Source organism: Pecten maximus, chromosome 15 (genome assembly GCF_902652985.1).
Source record: "Pecten maximus chromosome 15, xPecMax1.1, whole genome shotgun sequence".
Lineage (NCBI taxonomy): Eukaryota > Metazoa > Mollusca > Bivalvia > Pectinida > Pectinidae > Pecten > Pecten maximus.
In genome coordinates this window covers 10,985,838-11,002,555 of record NC_047029.1, presented here as the reverse complement: position 1 = coordinate 11,002,555, position 16,718 = coordinate 10,985,838, and the positions used below count along the sequence as shown (strand labels likewise).

Sequence of the window (16,718 nt, the reverse complement as noted above, 5' to 3'; positions counted from 1 at the left end):
TGTTATTGAGAATTTGATTAAAGATTTTAGCCTATTTGACCTCTGTGACCTTGAATGAACATAGTAGTCCTTCACCCAAGCATGCCATAGACCCAAATATCAGGTCTCTGGGCCTCTTGATTATTTAGAAGTTCTTTAAATGTAAAAGGTTACGCTGGACGAACGGCCGCCGCGCCACTACATATTGGCTCACTAGCCCTTGGGGCAGGGGAGTTGAAATGTTGCGTTTGTACACATTTTGTGTATTGAATCCTTTGTGGCTGTTAAGCATATAAACATAACCACCAAACAATAGTTCCAATAGCTCACCTAGATATTTCATCATTAAAATTGTCGGATCCACCTTTCTTTGAATACCATTCAAGGAAGTGAAAAAGTTGTCTTTTGACTTCTTTACTTTCTCTATGCTATGCTATGGGGGGTTCTGCATCATTTCCCAATGCTGATGTAGACCAAATTTGATCAAATCCATCAAACCAAATGTTCAAATCCATTCAGTCCATTTATGACTAACGGCGAATAAGACTTACCCCCAGGAGGGCCAAAGTTACCATTGATTTATACAATATTATATTGCCCATCGCCAAGGATGCACATGATGCCCTTATTGGGCATAATTTCGTCAAAATCCATTCACTCGCACAGGACTAGTACCGATTTCAAGGGCTTGCTTCTTTTCCCCTTATTGGGTCCCACCACTTTGGCCCCTGGGGCAAGAGTCACCATTTATTTTCCTTCCCCCAAGGACGCTTCTGACTTATACTAGTAGTCAAAGTCCTTGATTAAGGTTTTATGAATAGTAGTGACAATATGATTGATTTAAAGGGAAAAAATGACCGACGATGGAAACTGCACCATTCATTAGTGCCTAGAATATAGTTGCAATGGTGTAGAATAGACATTTCAACACACATCATTATTATTGTAGATTGGGGCACATGCGTCTGCTTCTGTTTAGTATTTAAAGAAAATAAAAGCACCCCTTACTCCTATGTAGATATATATTTCCTCACAATATATAACTGTATGAAGCTTGGTGTTGCTCAATTCTGCAACAATGAGACGGAGAGGGTTGGAGTAGCTACGCAGGGCCAGAAAAGATCTACAAATTGAAGGAAAGTCCTAAGTAGGAATTCATGCCATTCGTCGTTTCCATCAGGTTGTTGATGCATTCAGCTTAAAACGTCATCTACACTACAATTTCAAGATCAGGAAGATGATTGGCTTTCAGTTAATAGAGACTTTATGGAATGTTGATTAGGCAGACGTATCCAATATTGGGGGAGGATATAATTTGGTATTTATTCTTCCCTATTGAAGTGAATGGATTGCCCCTCTTAAAAACAAGCTCTTCACAACACGATTATCGATGGATTCAACAGGATTTTGGGTTAGGACAGACATCCTAAAGAAGTCAGATCGGATCCGGGCAGTGATCAACAAAATAGATTGATGAAACATTTTCTAGACAGAGAGAGCGTCGGGCATTACGTCACTCATAACGTCGTTCATGCTAACTTTGCTGAGAGAGTGACCATGGCATTCAGACGTTGATGTAGCCCCATTTCTCGCATGGCCACCAAAGGGAGGGGCCTCTGCCAAGGGTCTACCTGTTTATAAAATCCTATGATGGGAGATCTAATACAAGTAACGTTCTATAATACTTAATACTTAATAATACTTAATGCTTGCAACTCAAAATTTAACCATCTTGCTGGCTTCAGATCTATTACCAGAAAGTGAACATTAATTTTATTTCATTTTATGTATAGTTATTGATATGGATATAGAGGCATAATGGCCTGTGTCCATTTAATTTTGTATCCTATTGTATGAAAACGGGCCCAGGGGCTACGATCGCAGCTATCTATCTCATCTCCGTGTAAATTTCCAGAATATTGATGAGATAGACTTATAATAAAACATAAAGGCAATGTCAATCGAACGTGGGTTTCATATTCATATCAGATATTTCCCGCAGTGGATTAGTAGGACCCTCGTCGATATTTAGCGGTTTGATCTTGGCATATACATTTGTACGTCATTATACGGCCGCTGTAAGAGTTCAAGATTGGAGTCGTCCCGATCTCGAGTCCTTGAGTTGAGGTGCTGTAAGAGATAATAATACGTTTAGATATATTAACTAGCATCACATAATAACATGCATGTGTTTCTCCTGAAGAATTAAACTTTAAAACTTGATTAGTCAGAGACCGTTTTCGCTCTTCATATTTTGTTTTCTGAAAATCACCTGAAGAACTTGCTCTGAAAGCAAATGAAAGTGCTTGTGATTTTATGGTTTGTGTTTATTATTATTATTATGTACATCCACCGCAAGGACATTATTTACTTATCTATATATATATATATATATATATATATAAAGTTGTCTTCCTTCGTCATTTGTGTTTCTAAGCTATATATCTATTTATTAGCACAATGTATCATATACACTATGTGTTGGTGATCCGAAGATATAGATTTGAATTTCCTGTCGTAGTTGTACCGAGAGAAATATATATAATATATGTACAATTCGTATCCATGTATATAAATACATTGCGATCCAGGTATTCATATATCATCTTATAGACGACTTCCACAATGATCATGTCAGGGGTATCGGGCCGACCATCACTGCGCCATTGAAACGTTCTTCTTAAGAATGCCGATGTGGCGCAGCGGTATAAGCTGCGGGTATTTCTGGCTAGGCGATTGGGTGCCGTAGATCGTGAGTTCGAGGCCCGGTCAGGGCACGAGTCAAAAGAAAGCTTTTAAAACTTTAACATTAAATCTTTTTATAACATCAGGAATGAGAGGCAACTACACAGGCAAAATGTCTTCATGTCAAATTGACCTGAAATTGACCTGAATTGTCATGAAGGCATTTTGCCTGTGTAGGTATATTCAAATGCATTATCTCTACGAGGAAATCCGTACTCTACTGTGATGGCCTTGTTGTGCTCATATAACATCTGTATCTCTGAGCTTCAATGTCTTTCAATGATTTATTCTTAATTACTAACTACCTGCCTTTTTTGTTTTAAGTGATTATTTATTCACTTTCTTATGCATGTATTTGAATATTTCTTATTCTTATTTTTAGCACTTTGATCGAATATTGGCAGCATAACATTTAACCTTGTTGTATGTTTGACTTGCTCGTTGTTTGTCTGGTTATGTGTTAGCGTTCTTTTATAGTGTACAGCTCGAGAACGTATTTATAAATGGTTTATACAAAAAAAAGACATTGTGCGTTTATTATACAGAATACAAATAACGTCAAGAACATTATCAATGAAGACAAAAAAGTGACACCCTTACTTCAGGCACCTTTAAATCTGCATGGATGGTCGTTTTTGCAAAAGCCTCATTAGCAGTATCGTGTTTGACATCAGTATAAAAGCAGCATGCACTTGTCAAAGCTGTCGAGCGTTGTAGCCACCATTTCACGTCACAATTGTTTATGACGTGTTCATTGCCACATTTTGATATTTTTTTAACGTCGAGCCTCTGTAACAGTTTTTAATTAAATACTATATTATTACCACGACCTACTTATAAATAATTGGTATTTGTTTCAAACAAAGTTATTTTTTAATATAATATATCAAAATTGCTGATTATCTGTTGTAAATTGGTATTCAAAAAATTACAGCATTGGTAATTTCACATACTTAAATAAGCACTTAATATATTATCATGTGAGCTCTCGCACCTTTTAGGAAATATTGGATTAATAGGATTCATGGGCATATACACATACAGTGAACCCTGACTTTACTGACACGGTATGGTACGAAATAAATGTGTTGGACATGACAGTGTGTCAGAAAAGACGGTGTTGGCAATGGCAATTGAGAATTCCAACGTTCTGTTTGATATAGTTGGATGTTTCATGAGGTCAGTGATCGGCAAAGAAAGGTTTCACTAAAAATTGTTTCAGAACTGTACGAGTCCGCGTAGCCTATGAAACTAAAATATATTGACATCAAAGCTTATAATTAATTTCCTAAACTATTCATAATTTAAAACTCATCTAATATACAATTTTACTTATTTTATAAGGAATTCCTTTGAAAAAATCAATAGGCCTACGCAACGTCAATGGTGGTCGCATTGTGACGTCAAGTGTTTTCGCACCATATAATGTGGTTTAGAAAAAAACATTCCTGCGAATGTCTTGTCCGTTTCCAACAAAGGAAATATACTACACTTTATTAACAATGGTCAAAAATCACTATATCGTCACCTCGGAAACTGATATATATATGTAGTTGGCATTGAATGATCTTATTCATCCAATTATAGTCGTTTTCATCTTTATTTCAGTATTTGAAAAATGTCTGGTTCCCTTACCTGCTCACTTTCGTAGACGGGATCACCGTTGGCTCGCTTCATATGAACCCAGCTTCCACTGGCCCTTCCTATCACCTCCAAGTAAATTTTGAGGACACCTTCTAATTGTGGAATAAGATCAATATTGGCGTCTTCAACGAATGTCAGATGTTTCGCTTTCATCCTGTCTTTGATGTCCTAAAACATTCAAATGCATATATTAAAGCAAGGAATAACTAAGGATTGAAACACGCACAGTTTCATTTGGACATATACCGTGCGAGAGTGCATTCTTAAAAATGGGACTGGATGGAAGGCTGGATGGACATATGCCTCATTCCAACTAGAATACTTAAGATAAGGTTTCAATCTGTCTTCTACGTTGAAATAGAAACAGAAACTATATTTTAACTTTTCTGTGCCGTATTGAAGAGAAATGAGTAATGTAAGTAGCAGCTCAAACAAAGGATAAACTTCACTAGTCAGTCTGTCATAATATGAATCTATTATTACACATTAGTTGGTCTGCGACTTCTCTATCAATATCACAGAAGGACCCATTGGTTTACTGGGTATGACAGGCATATTTTGTATGTTGAACAAGTGGTATCTTTTGATTTGTGGCGTCACTTCTGTCACCTCTTATTTGCTTTGTTTGTCTTGAGGCATATATATTTGTGTCACAGGGTTATATTTTATGTAAAATCATTGTATGTTATATTTCATGGAGTGTGCATCTTTAATGTACTGTTGGTATTTGTTTGGTGTGAGAAACCTTAATAGGAATGAAAGGAATGTGAGTATGTATGACATGTGACCTGACATGGACAATTTCATTGGACAGTTTTTACCTGTATTGCATGTTTTTAATCCTCTTAGTATTTCAAATCACTTCTCTTCTGGCGCTCTAGCTGAAAACAATCTGTAGAAGTCAGAGCCTAAATTATATTGAAGATCTGGTGAGTTTTTACTTTCATTTGATACTATTTTGTAACTAAGTATATATTAATGTTGTATTATAAAACAACATGTAATATTGTGTTTTAATAAGTATTTTGAAAAGATCTGTGTAGAAAGCATATCTGGTACTTTGTCAGAAGTTATGTGCTTCATGTATGTTTAATTGGAATTGATAGATATCATAATACAATATATTTTGTATATGACCTTTTTATTTGTATATATATTAGACCAGATTATTCATTGATTACAGCTGGTGATTACTTGTGAATCTGGTTGGTGGTAATGAATAATGTTCCGGAAACCTCCGCATGATATGTGGGGTGAGTTGTAGTTCTGGTTGTTTTAATTGTATGAATTGTACAGTACATTATGTACATGGTGATTTTGTCTGTAGGAAAATTACCAATGTTTTATATATATTAATAGTAATGTAAGTGATAAAGGTAGGGATAATTTCTTGATTTGATATTTGTATATCTATTGTGTCTAAATAGTGAATAACTAGTTTGATATATTCTAGTTATCGATATGTGTATTCTAAAAACATAAATGTATTAGTATTTGGTTCTGTTAACGTATTTATAACAGAAATTGTGCCATCTCTTTGTTATCAGTTCAAATATGTTACATGTAAGAGTTATGTCCCTTGATTGTCATGTCTGTAGTTTAGTATGTATGTGTGTATGATTAGTATTTCTTGTAATTGTAGGGTTTTATTAATGGATAATAAAACTACCATGAACAACAAAGTGGCATTGGATTATATATACCCACACCTGTAACATTTGTATCGAAGCTTTGGCAATATAGTACTTGCGAATTAATTTTGTGGTATAATTTTACGTCGATGCTACTGTAAACGTGGTAATTTATGCGAGGGGGGAATTTTGATCGCGAAAATTCCCCCGATCGCGAAAATTCCCCCACGCGTATTATTTTGATATCATTTTGCGTAATCTCGAACTACAAACGAATGTGGATCGATCGCAACAATTACCCCAATGCGTATAGTTTACATATCGAAATCGCGAAATTAACCCCCCACGAAAATAACCACGTTTACAGTATATATTTTTTCATCCCGCGACGATACAAGGAGATTGCACTGAAATTTCCAGCTAGTCTGCCTGGTAAACTACAACCAGCTTACCTGCCTGTACGTCTGTAGAAAAAATGTTCACGAAACTCCTCCTTAACTTTCAATTAAAGTATATAGAAATGTTAGGGACCATGTGTAGATGTGGATGTATGAAATTAACAGTAGAACGTTTGTTTGCCATTGTAACTATGTCAATCAACGCAGGTTTTTGTGTAAAACATTTGCTGAGCTGCGATTACTATCAGATATCTATCTCATTTAATTATAAAAAGACACAGTGCAGACAATCATATGTAACGTTACCCGTTCGAAGTCCCGTATCTTTGACAGTGGCCCGCCGAGCTGAAGTAGTATCGTGAGAGACAATGGGTCTGAAACATCGCCAAATTTGTGGAACAGCAATGCTCGGATGTCGAACTCAACATCTTCCTCGCACGCCGTGCAAAGGATGACACAGAAATGCTTAGCGAACACATTGATTGTATTTGGTCTCGTTCCCTTCATCCAGTAAATATCCTCCTTTGTTTCAGCATGTGGAACCGGGTGTTTTGTGATGTTTCCGCCCACATTTGCACACCACCAGACTTGCATTTTAAGTACCTTTCGACTGCTCATGCAGTGTGGTAGTTCCAAGCAAGCATGTCTTGTCAGTTGTGTTTCATCATGAAAATGATATTCAACAGCCGGTGCTACCACGATATGTGTACTTTTTAGATTAAATTTCTTCCTTATGAATGGGATGTCAATTAAGACTGACCCCGAAATTGCTGTGGAATTTTCAACTGAATCTTGCTTTATTGTGAGTATGACTTCAGACTGTCTTGTTTGTAAGGAGCCTCCTTTTGAAGTTATCAACTCTTGAAGTTGCCATATGTTGTTACTAATGTCCGTTAAGAAATTGCCTCCATCAGGATATGGCAATTGCAGTGAACAAAGGTCAAGCATCTTTTCTTCAAGTCTCTTGACACTGTACTTTGATAAACGATTGCACGTAGCCATCGCATTTCCCCTCTCAGAACCAGGTTCATCATTACTGTGACTGACAGCGGGGTCAGTGTCTACTTGTTCAATATTCGTTTCACTAAAATCATCCATATTATGTCCAGAACAGGAATGACACACATTGTAACAGAAGTTTTGGTTAGCATAACCCCAATAATCCGAATAAGGGGCCGTTTCGATGGACAAGTCGTTAAATTCAGAAGTTTCCCTAAACACAGCCGAGTATTGTGATTCTTTGATGTTGCATTGTGAAAAACTGTTAGAATCAATTTTGCTATCTTGAATGTCCTTGCTGACTAATACTCGCAGCATGCCCAGCACAAAGTTTTGTAAGTGTTGTTTTTTTGTGTGGATATTCTACACCATATTTTCCATCTAGCTTCTTTTTCGTTTTTCCCCTAACCAGCGACTTTAATTTGCGGAAAGGGGAATCCATTAGAATCTAGAAAAGAAAGAAATATTTAAATATTATTAAACAGGCACACAAATGTGTAGGTAGGACTTCTGAATAACACATTACAAAGATACAGTATGTGCTTAATTAACCGTGAATATAAAAATGCGCCATTTTCCAACTGGCTGGGAGAATACACTTGAGGATGAAAGGTGATGCGTGATTGGTTACTTGTTTATATAATCAACTGAAAATGCAGATAAGAAAATCGAATAACACAGTAACTGGAAAATGGCTGCGTTTGTGTTGGTGTTGGGAGCTGGATCAAGAATGTGGTATGTTTGTTTTTGCTTGGTGCTTTTTTTTTAACCAGAATCTGTCTGGTCGATGAAAGTCTATTTGTGATATGAAAGCTTATGAATAATCTTTATTGATGTGGAATTTGAAACAGTCACCCTAAAGAGTTGACAGTAGCTGTAACATTTAAAATAACACGTATATCAAGTCAAATTGTTCTTGCTCCTAGAAATTATAGGAGTTATTATCCTAACTTTACTGAACAGTCTTGAAAGGCTTTGCAGTTATTTTACGTTATTTACCTTGCTCGTCATAGCCAATTTGGGAACACTTAATTAATTGCGGATTCATTATATTTAATTTCTAAGTGAACCAGGCACCAGTAGGGTAATTTATCCCGAGAATAAAACCCATAACTATACTGTAGCTGTACTGTACTTTCCTGGTCTGTTTGTGAACTACACATTAAAGCATTCTTTGTATTCTATAGAACACCAGGCGTGAAATCTGCATCGTATTTGAGTCATCTATGCGTATCATGATGCTTCTTTTGATATCTAGCTAGAGTAACAAGAAAGACTTAAATGCATTTCACCCCTTTAGCATTGAAAGTAAGTCAGATTTGTTTAAATCTTGCATAATATTTGACCTCTGTGACCTTAAAAGTGGGTCAAGGTCATTCATCTGAAGAAACGTAGCATCCTTGCATGCTCCTGACCAAACACCACTGGCCTGAGTCTCTATCTTGAAGAAATCGAAAACAAAATGTTTTGGACGTACGAATCCGCCTAACGAAAAAATGTGAACAGGTCAAGGCGCAAGGAGTTAACTCTCTACGTTTTCAGTTTTATTGGTTATTTATGCTTGTATAATAAGGTGAGTGCTCTACTGTCAAACATTGTCAACCATCGTATTGTCATATTTGATGTTGACCTCATTTGCATACTGTAGTGTGCACCTGAGTGATAATAAAATCTCTCAATCTCTTTCATAATATTTTCAGTAGGTTGAAATCTAAATATAGATCAAACACAGGTATCCCGTTACGTCATCATTACAATTCATGGAATGCTCTATCCGAGCCGCCCAGTTCACTGTAAGATAGTATGTATTTATATTGCCATCGTTAGAAAATACTGATAGCTTTATGTTGTACATACATTATCAGCGTTAAAACAGAGATCTAGTATTTATTACTTTGAAGCAATTTCTATGAAGCTATATTTAACTGTTGCTATATTTTACTATCTACACCATTATTTATACCAATAGTATACACACATAAGTGTTATTATATCCAATTACCATTGCAGTGGATATCATATGTCAAGAATTGCAGTTGTTGCGAAATCAAATAATAACATAATTTCCATGTCCACCAGTAAACTTACCTCAAGGGACAGTAGCTAAACACCCACTTTAACTTCTACCCGTGACGTATAGGTTTTTCCAACAAACTTGCAGAGTTCATTAATATGGGTATACCCTGTCAAGTCGGGCGTCTATTGTGAAGGCATACTGTTTATATTTTTGTGTAAGGGCAGGATAGGCTGTCCAAAACAATAGGGTTTCGATAAGAGACACAATACTACATATATGTGTTTAAAAATACCTGCATTGCTGTTTCTATGCTATCCGATAGGTCCTGTGTTATACAAAAATACAAAGCAATCTTTTATTGATCGTTAGGAGTCCTTTTATACATGTCAGTATGACGTGGCAGACAAACAAAGATAGACAGAGAGAGTACGACAAACATGGATACGGACCCGTTTTTCTATATCATAATCGCTAAAATGGGGGGAAATACCATTAAAACAATGTATATGTCGATATAATGATGGAAGACCACGAACAATAGGATACTAAAATATAATGTACAAGCGGACATTTACATCCAGAAGTAAGGGAACTGTTGTTGTATAGGACTCTTGGTGTGTTGTGTCAGCCTGATGGTACAGAGCCTGTTCTCCTGGGTTGAGCGTTCGCCCCTGTGAGGAAGTCTTTGGGTTCTGTCCCCTAGCCGAGACATACCAGAGTCTTTAAAAATGGTAGTTGCTACTCCTGCTTAGTGCTCAGCATACAAGGAATGGGACGACTGGTTCGCCCGTTGTCAGTATAATGTGACCGGGTGGGGTGTGCTGCTGGGTGTCTTCGGCAGTATGCTTCAGTGAGGCAGCACTGTAAATCGGCAAAAGTTCTGGCCTATCGCAAGGAAACTTAACACGAAACTACCGCAGCCTCCTAAAACACACATACACACTCACCACACGCATGCAGGTCGCACACACGGGATGCCGTCCTTAAATGACCTTAGCTGTTAATAGGACGTTAGATAAGATAAACCAAACCAAACCATCTCCTGGGCTTAATAGTTTCAATGATCCCTTAGTAAAGATACCGAGGAACCTTTAGTTACCTTCCCTCCTCTTGGAGGAGGAATCCTCTTGATTGACTGTTCTGGGTAGATGATGGTTATTACTCCATTGTGTGTTTTATTAGTACTGTATATTCCAAACGATAACATTTAACCTATCAAAACAAATTAATTGCATATACTTTGATTACCGTTTATTGAATCATGTCATTTAAAAACGTCTTACACATCACAATATATAACACACGTACACAATGACAGACGAAAAAGGTACATTTTCCTCTGCCAATATCAAGGAGTGCGATTATCTTGTTTCAATAAAATTGTTTAAAATTGAATCTGCAAATTTGGAAAACAAATACACTGTGCTATTAACACTAACTAATGTGGTTTATACAAGGGCATGTAAGGTATAGGGGTCGCGGGTTTTCCCCCGGTACTCCAGTTTCCTTTCATAGTAAGATCCCCAAACCCTCCCTGGGTTTATGAAATGTCCTCCCCATTAAATGAAGTATAACAGAGATGCTGTTGGATATGTAACCTTGTCACTATGTATAAACTACGATCGACGATTTTGTTTGGAAAAAGTAATCATACTGAATGCACATCAAAGGATGATTATGTTTTGGTGAAGTGGTTACTATAAATGCACTGCAAAAGAAGATACTTAATCATAATAATTAATTGACGGATATGTTACTGAATAATAATAATTAATTGACGGATTTGTTACAGAATTATAATAATTAATTGACGGATATGTTACTGAATAATAATAATTAATTGACGGATGTGTTACAGAATTATAATAATTAATTGACCGATATGTAACTGAATCATAATAATTAATTGACCGATATGTAACTTAATCATAACAATTAATTGACCGATATGTTACTGAATCATAATAATTAATTGATGGATATGTAACTGAATCATAATAATTAATTGACCGATATGTTACTGAATCATAACAATTACCGAGGTAATTGACGGATATGTTACTGCATCATAACAGTTAATTGATGGATATGTAACTGAATCATAATAATAAACAAATGACGTATATGTTACTAAATCATAATAATAAACAAATGACGTATATGTTACTAAATCATGATAAATAACAATCGGCGGATTTGTTACTGAATCATAGCAATTAACAATTGACGGTTATGTTACAAAATCATTATAAAAGCAATTGAGGGATATGCTACATAATGCTATTTGCTAATTTCGATATTGACTACTAGACTTACCTTACGGGACAGTAGAGGCCAGCTAAACACGTCGTACCACCCGTAGCGTACAGTAATTTCCAATCCACCCAGGTATGAAAGCAGGCTATTTATAGTGTGTGTATTTGAAAAGCTGTAAGGTATGTGCGATTGAATCAAGCTTATTACGCAATATCACTTATAACACACTTAAGTTTTACTATAAGATAGCATTACCTCCAACACTTCTATTTACCATCCTAGTGTTCAACGTATCATACATTCTTCAATTTTCTTCATTCTTTTATTTTAAAATGAAACTAGTAAACAGTACATTTCATAGTGCAACCTCATTCCCAAGAAACCCCGATCAGCATATACATGTATGTTACCCGGACTGCTACGAATAGAAGTGATTGAATTTGTTGTCAAAACAATTCAGCTACATCTTGTATATGTAATTTGCATTCTTGAGAATTTCAAGAAATATGAAACTGTATAAGATGTTACTTTAAAGCATCTACCATTTTTGTTATATATAAACCAGAGATATGCTTAAAAAATAACTGCATTGCATGTTTCTATCAATACATGTGTTATCCGATAGGTCATTCCGTGATCGTGAGGCGTTACTTAATACGTGTATGTGAAGTACCTAAGTAGAGGATCGCACACCAGTAGCTATGTCATACGGAATTTATTAAACGAGTTCAAGTTGATACGTCATGACCCTTAGGAGGTGTTAAATACAGACACGTCATACTTAAAGCAACTGATCCTTGTTACAGAGAGCGAGAGACAGAGAGAGACAGAGAGAGAGAGAGGGGGGGGGGGGGAGAGAGAGAGAGAGAGAGAGAGAGAGAGAGAGATTAACAATAATATAACAGTAGACGGACTACGACCTACCAGCGGACAAGCAAATCCAGAATTCGGCTTCCCTACTTTTGCTTGTGTGAAGTGAATGCTTTGGCCATGATAAGGATAGTACTCCCGAGTATATTTGGCTATATATACTTTTTCAAACTTAATCACAAGCGTATATTCCCACCTGATAACATTTAACTTGTAGAAGCCTGTAGAAACAAATATATGGCATTTGGTTGGAATACCGTTTATTGCAGTGAATTCAAAAGCAGACAAGAACAGATGAAAACGTATATATCCCCCTCAGGAGAGCGATTTACTGGTCTACAAACAACATTTCTGACTAGTTTTACCTCATGAATATTGAAAAATGAATAATGATAATGATAATAATTGATTGAATACCTGTGTCCTTGACTTATCCTCGATTTCGTGGAATTTTTTTCTTTAAACCATGTTACCAAACCCACATCATATAGAGAAACAACATCAGTATCAAGCTAGTACGGACATTTATCCACAGTGAATTAACTAGAATGACATGGTGTCGTTATCAAGATGTCACACATTTATGGATATCTTTAAGTCAATATTTATTCTGTGTGTTTTATAGACTATACACTGATTATCTTATTTTCATAATGGTTTCCTTCAGCTGAACCACGTTAGGGTGGCAGAACGCTGCCATTCCATAATTATTGTCATTAACGCCAATTACTCCATTGATGTTGAAATATGAGCATTCCTTAAACCACCATCCTGAGCCATGAGAAGAGCAACCATGCATGCCCTGTCTGTCAGGGGTAGAGAACTTTGACCCGTTATTATACATAAATCTGGAATATGAAGTGCAATTCACGGAGTTGTCATTGGCAACCAGCAATTGGTAGGAGGTACTGGCATTTTTTACCTCAAAGTGATCGTAGCTGTACCTTATCAAGTCTCCATGTTTGGCAACCATATCAATGATGAGATGGACCCCACTTTGATGTTAGCGCGTGGATATATTCCAGTCCCAACCAGAAATCGCCATGTAGATCACCGAAACCAGTGACGTAATCTGTCCAAGTTTGATTGAAACTGACAGATCCGTGTAGTCTATGCTGAAGGACAGTCCAGCCTCCTCCGTCTGTCATGTTGCAGACGACGTTCAGGGGTTGGTGACCAACAGGCGCTATGGTATACACACCCGATGTGTGTTCCCCGCTGTTGTATATCTCAGCACAACCTTCATAACAAAAGAAAAAAGTCAGTCATCGACCGTACTTGTAAAAGAAACTGGTTGAGGATCAAATTTCCGACATTTTTACACCAGAAAAGAACTTTTAAAATGGGCGGACCAGCATCACCGATATATATATATATGGTGTGGTATTGTTACTCTCTGTGATGTTATTCGTTTTTATTTGTGACTTTGTGAATAACACGTACTTGAACAAACACCACGTGAACAGCTGCGGGATTCGCTTGATACACCTTCGCAATTTCCTCCGACACTTGTGCAGGATCGCGTCCTTGTCTGATGTCCACTGCTACCACAGGTATTAGTCGAACACGTGCTCCACGGACTCCAGGCCCCCCAGGATCCACCAGCTATAACAATAAACAAAAGCAGTGGTATGACTGAAAAATGTTAATTATAGTGAAGAATATAGTACAAAAGGTTCAGGAAATATATCAATAACAATATGGCATTTTAAATAAGTGTATACACCTTGCTGATGTTGGCTGGTGCATTCCTGATTACAGAAGTCATCAGAACAACATTGATGACAGGGCTGAGAAAAAGATCTCGTAGGGTTATGGACATCTCTTCCCTCCACTGGACCGTGGTGCAAACACTCCTATCGATAGAATAAAAGTATGTACATGTTAAAATCACTCCGAGAAACAAGGTAAAACCCAAACGAGTACGAGTACAAAATGAGAAGCAGAATGAAGAAAACGAAACAACTGATCATATATACGAGCTTTGAATGCTGCACTTCTTATCGCTCAAGGAAATATATTGTATTACATGTAACATTTTTGTCGCGTATTAACAGGAAACTAACGCGCTATATTCTGACATTAGCGTGGTATATCGCTAACTAGATGAGTTTGTTAAATAAAACGATGGAACGAGTATTAGATTATACGGAGACGTAAATAGACCTCTGCTTGTGAAAAATGTCGGTTTGTCGACATGATTTTTGCCGATTTGATTACATCTTACTAAGCGAATTCTTTGTCTCTTGCTTGTACACATACTCATATAAACACTAATTTGACAAATCTATATGTGTTCGTCTGAAATTTTTTGGTAATAGTTTCCGGTTTCGAGACAGAGCATCGATAATACACACTTAATCAACATGGATTGGATGTATGGACATAACATAATTATCTATATATACCGGTAGGTAATATATATACTAAACGCCAAATTAAAACCCTAGATTTAAGGGAAATCGCTAAATTTTAACCCGCCTAAATTTAACTTTCAGTTTTCATGACCAAATCGCCAAATTTTATGACCGCTAAAATTTCCTGCTATACGGTATATATATATCTATATATGAATATAAAAATGTAAAAAGTTTTCTTCTCAATACACTATACTGTACATACTTGATCCCGTGATCTCAAACAACTAGATAATTATGAGAGTTGGATTTTATGGATAACATAATCAATTAGATGGAATAACAATCCGCCAATAGCGCCAAAAGTTGTCAAATGCATTTGAAAGATCACAAAACACGAGAATAGTTTTATATGCCATTGTCAGAGGCAATGTTTTTAAAAAGCTGATTAGTTAAAACATTGCCGAATAACCTTTTATTGGTATTTGTAAAAAAAATCATCATTGTCCCTAGCATAGTCATAGAATATCTTAAGACACGCCTTTCAATTTCTTTGGAAACGCAGCTTGATAATGATAGGGGCCAGTAATTCAAAGAAATTTGACGATCACCTTTCCTAAGTAAAGTTAACATGAGCTGAACATTCACAGATAGAACGGCTACATAAAAAGGATAAAGGGGAAGAAAGAGTTCTCGCCATAGCAATGGGTATCCGATAACTTTCTGTCAGGTCCCACTGCTTTTCCAACATCAGGAATTAGACAAAATATCATAAACTTTGTCCACGCTGAAAACAATATCACTTCGAAAATTCGCACATCTCATAACAAATTCTGGCAAGTTTACATAATAGAATCATCGATAGTAGAAATGGATGAAAAATAATCATTAATTAAATAAGCTTTCCCTTGTCATTGTAGGCTATTTTTTGGGGCATTGCAATAATCTGATACTCGGAAACCGTTCCATAGTCTTTATATAACAAGTAACGCAATATAATGCGTAAGATTTTATGTAATAACATGGAAAAAGTTTTGCGACATAACGCGTTAGTTTCGCGATATTACACGATAGTTTCGCGATATTACACGATAGTTTCGCGATATCACACGAAAAAAAAAAAACTTTTACGAAAATGACTCTAACCGACTTTCGTACAGAAAAGAGATCTTGATGACGACCACAAAACTATCTTTAAAAACTACTTTATCGCATTCTCTGCATAAGGAATATCTAAAACTACAGAGGAAATCGTGGAATACCAATAGGACGCAGCGACTTGTGTTTCTGAGTATCTGAAAACACTTACTCCTTTTGGCCGACAACCACTTGTGAAATGAGATCCAGATGTTTGATCAAAAGTACAATCCTAGGACAAAGAATCGATCAAAATATAAAACATTTGTCATACGTACAAACAATATTTTACAACCCAGTATAAATATGTGTTTGCATTGTTACAAAAGTTTCCAGTGAATCTATGAACTATTCATTTAATATCTTCAACTGAAGTAAATACAGTTCAATGAAAACTTGATATCGTAGACATTTTCATAACATGATATTGCATTCCAACGCAATGATCTTATCATGATCGCCTACATTGGTTCCCATCCACCGTAAAGCAAATATATTAACAGGATTTGATTAACATTCATATATAACTCTTGGTTCGTAGCCGAAAATGTCCAAAATATAAATTTATAGGTACATTCAACAAGGTACCGGCTTTCGAAAACGTAAAATACCCACACCATCAAAATTTCAAAAGACTGCCATATGTTTATGTTTGTGAGTTGTCATTTATTGAAATTTCACAAGT

At 36.3% G+C, this 16,718-nt stretch overlaps 2 protein-coding genes across 3 annotated transcripts; both read right to left on the bottom strand.

The window, feature by feature from the left end:
• Positions 1-49: 49 nt before the first annotated feature.
• Positions 50-7,836, bottom strand: LOC117344347. Of its 2 annotated transcripts, XM_033907085.1 has the most exons (4): positions 6,704-7,836; positions 4,360-4,536; positions 3,325-3,513; positions 50-2,109 (listed from the first exon to the last, which is right to left on the bottom strand). In XM_033907085.1, the coding sequence occupies exons 1-4, from the start codon at positions 7,712-7,714 to the stop codon at positions 2,008-2,010; spliced, it is 1,479 nt and encodes a 492-aa protein (XP_033762976.1). In that variant the 5' UTR covers positions 7,715-7,836; the 3' UTR covers positions 50-2,007. The 2 variants fall into 2 exon arrangements, with proteins under 2 accessions (XP_033762976.1, XP_033762977.1); XM_033907086.1 differs by lacking the exon at positions 3,325-3,513.
• A 4,941-nt stretch (positions 7,837-12,777) lies between these two features.
• On the bottom strand, positions 12,778-16,510 carry LOC117344176 (adhesion G protein-coupled receptor B3-like). Its single transcript, XM_033906832.1, has 5 exons — positions 16,499-16,510; positions 16,206-16,265; positions 14,266-14,395; positions 13,983-14,144; positions 12,778-13,779 (listed from the first exon to the last, which is right to left on the bottom strand). Exons 1-5 carry the CDS (start codon positions 16,508-16,510, stop codon positions 13,514-13,516), a joined length of 630 nt encoding a protein of 209 aa, XP_033762723.1. The 3' UTR covers positions 12,778-13,513.
• Between the last annotated feature and the right edge of the window lie 208 nt (positions 16,511-16,718).